Here is a 1,388-nt window from a genome sequence, read left to right as displayed (position 1 = left end):
AGGCTCTTCTGCCAGACGTGAGACCTATGCCACTGCATGTCTGGAGGGTGTATGGCTCTGCCTTACCATTAACCTTGAACATGTCAAAAAATTCAGAGCGTGCTAGTGAAATGTTACTCTGGTCATCTAGCATGACATACATTCTCTGGCGTTTACTAGGATCGTTGGCAGGGTAAACGTTAACAAGGCATATTTTTGAGCAAGATTTCCCAGAAAATCCTTCCCCACATACCTCGGTGCAACTTGAAACAACTGCAGTCTCTTTTAATTCTTGGTTCTCCCCGCCATGACTTGCAGGGGGCTGAAGAGCTTTGGGAAGGCGAGGAACATCTGAATGCAGAGCTGTTGGGTGCTTATCACTGTTACATTCAGAGCATTTGATTTCTGCTTGACAGTCGCGAGCTACGTGTTTGTTGGAAGCGCAGCACTTGAAACAGATGTTGTGTTGCTTTAATATTGCCTTTCGTTCCTGAATTGGCTTTTCTCTGAAACTTCTGCACTGTTGTAAGGCGTGAGGTTTGTTGTACACAGGACAACATTTGTCTGGTCCTTCCTCAGATATGGCTATAACGTTGGTTTTATGCACTGAAACTGACCTGCGGTTATTGCTGTAACCATCTCCAAGCTTGTCCCTTTTAACTCCAGAGTTGCAGGTTGACAACAGATTGAAGCTTGGATCGTTGCGTGCCTTTGCTTGTGTCTGTATGAACTGTAAGAAGAACGTGAATGGAGGGAAGGTCACCCTGTGCCGCTGTTTGTAGTGTGAGCCTTCCATCATCCACTTGTCTTGAATCCCATACGGCAGCTTATCCACAATGGCAGCAACACCTCGCGCTGTATCGAGATAGGAGAGTCCATGCAAGTACCCTTCTTGTTTTGCTGCATTTATCTCCTGCAACAGATCGCTCAGCTCTCTTAGTTTTTGATTATCTCTGGGCCCTATTTTAGGAAATTGATCAAGTTTGGTGAAAAGAGCACTTTCAATGGCTTCTGGCGACCCATAGGTTTCTTCTAGCCTCTCCCAGATTAGCTCTAATGCCACAGCTGGGTTTGTTATGTTTACAGCTTTGATGCGAGGTGCATGCTTGGTAGATTCTGGGCCAAGTGATTTTACAAGGAGGTCGATTTGTTCAGACGCCCTAAGCTCTAGAGTGTCAATGGCGTTGATGAAAGATGTCATCAAACTTGGTGAGTTCAGAGGTTAACAACTGACTTCTTATTAAATATTTGGCAAGCTCATTAGAGTCCCTAGAGGAATTTGGATCTGGAGGGTAGTACCGAAAACGTCCAGCAGAGGGTGGTGTAAACCCTGGTGAGACATGGCTTAGGTGCTGCTGATAGTTAACAGAGTGTAACTGTTGTCCTTGCCTTTCAGGTGAGTAATCTCT

The 1,388-nt window shown here is 45.5% G+C and overlaps 1 protein-coding gene across 1 annotated transcript; it reads right to left on the bottom strand.

Moving 5' to 3' along the window:
- Window positions 1–279: 279 nt before the first annotated feature.
- Window positions 280–1,183, bottom strand: LOC121813867 (the record flags this gene model as incomplete). The annotated part of the gene is given in 1 exon segment (XM_042217813.1): window positions 280–1,183. A coding segment is annotated over 1 exon segment (901 nt), but the record flags the coding sequence as incomplete, so codon positions are not given.
- Between the last annotated feature and the right edge of the window lie 205 nt (window positions 1,184–1,388).

Source organism: Haplochromis burtoni, unplaced genomic scaffold, assembly GCF_018398535.1.
Source record: "Haplochromis burtoni strain Fernald_Lab_line unplaced genomic scaffold, NCSU_Asbu1 Contig_3112, whole genome shotgun sequence".
In the NCBI taxonomy this organism is placed as follows: domain Eukaryota; kingdom Metazoa; phylum Chordata; class Actinopteri; order Cichliformes; family Cichlidae; genus Haplochromis; species Haplochromis burtoni.
Note: the sequence above shows the minus strand (reverse complement) of the source record. Positions and strands in the feature narration are given on the sequence as shown.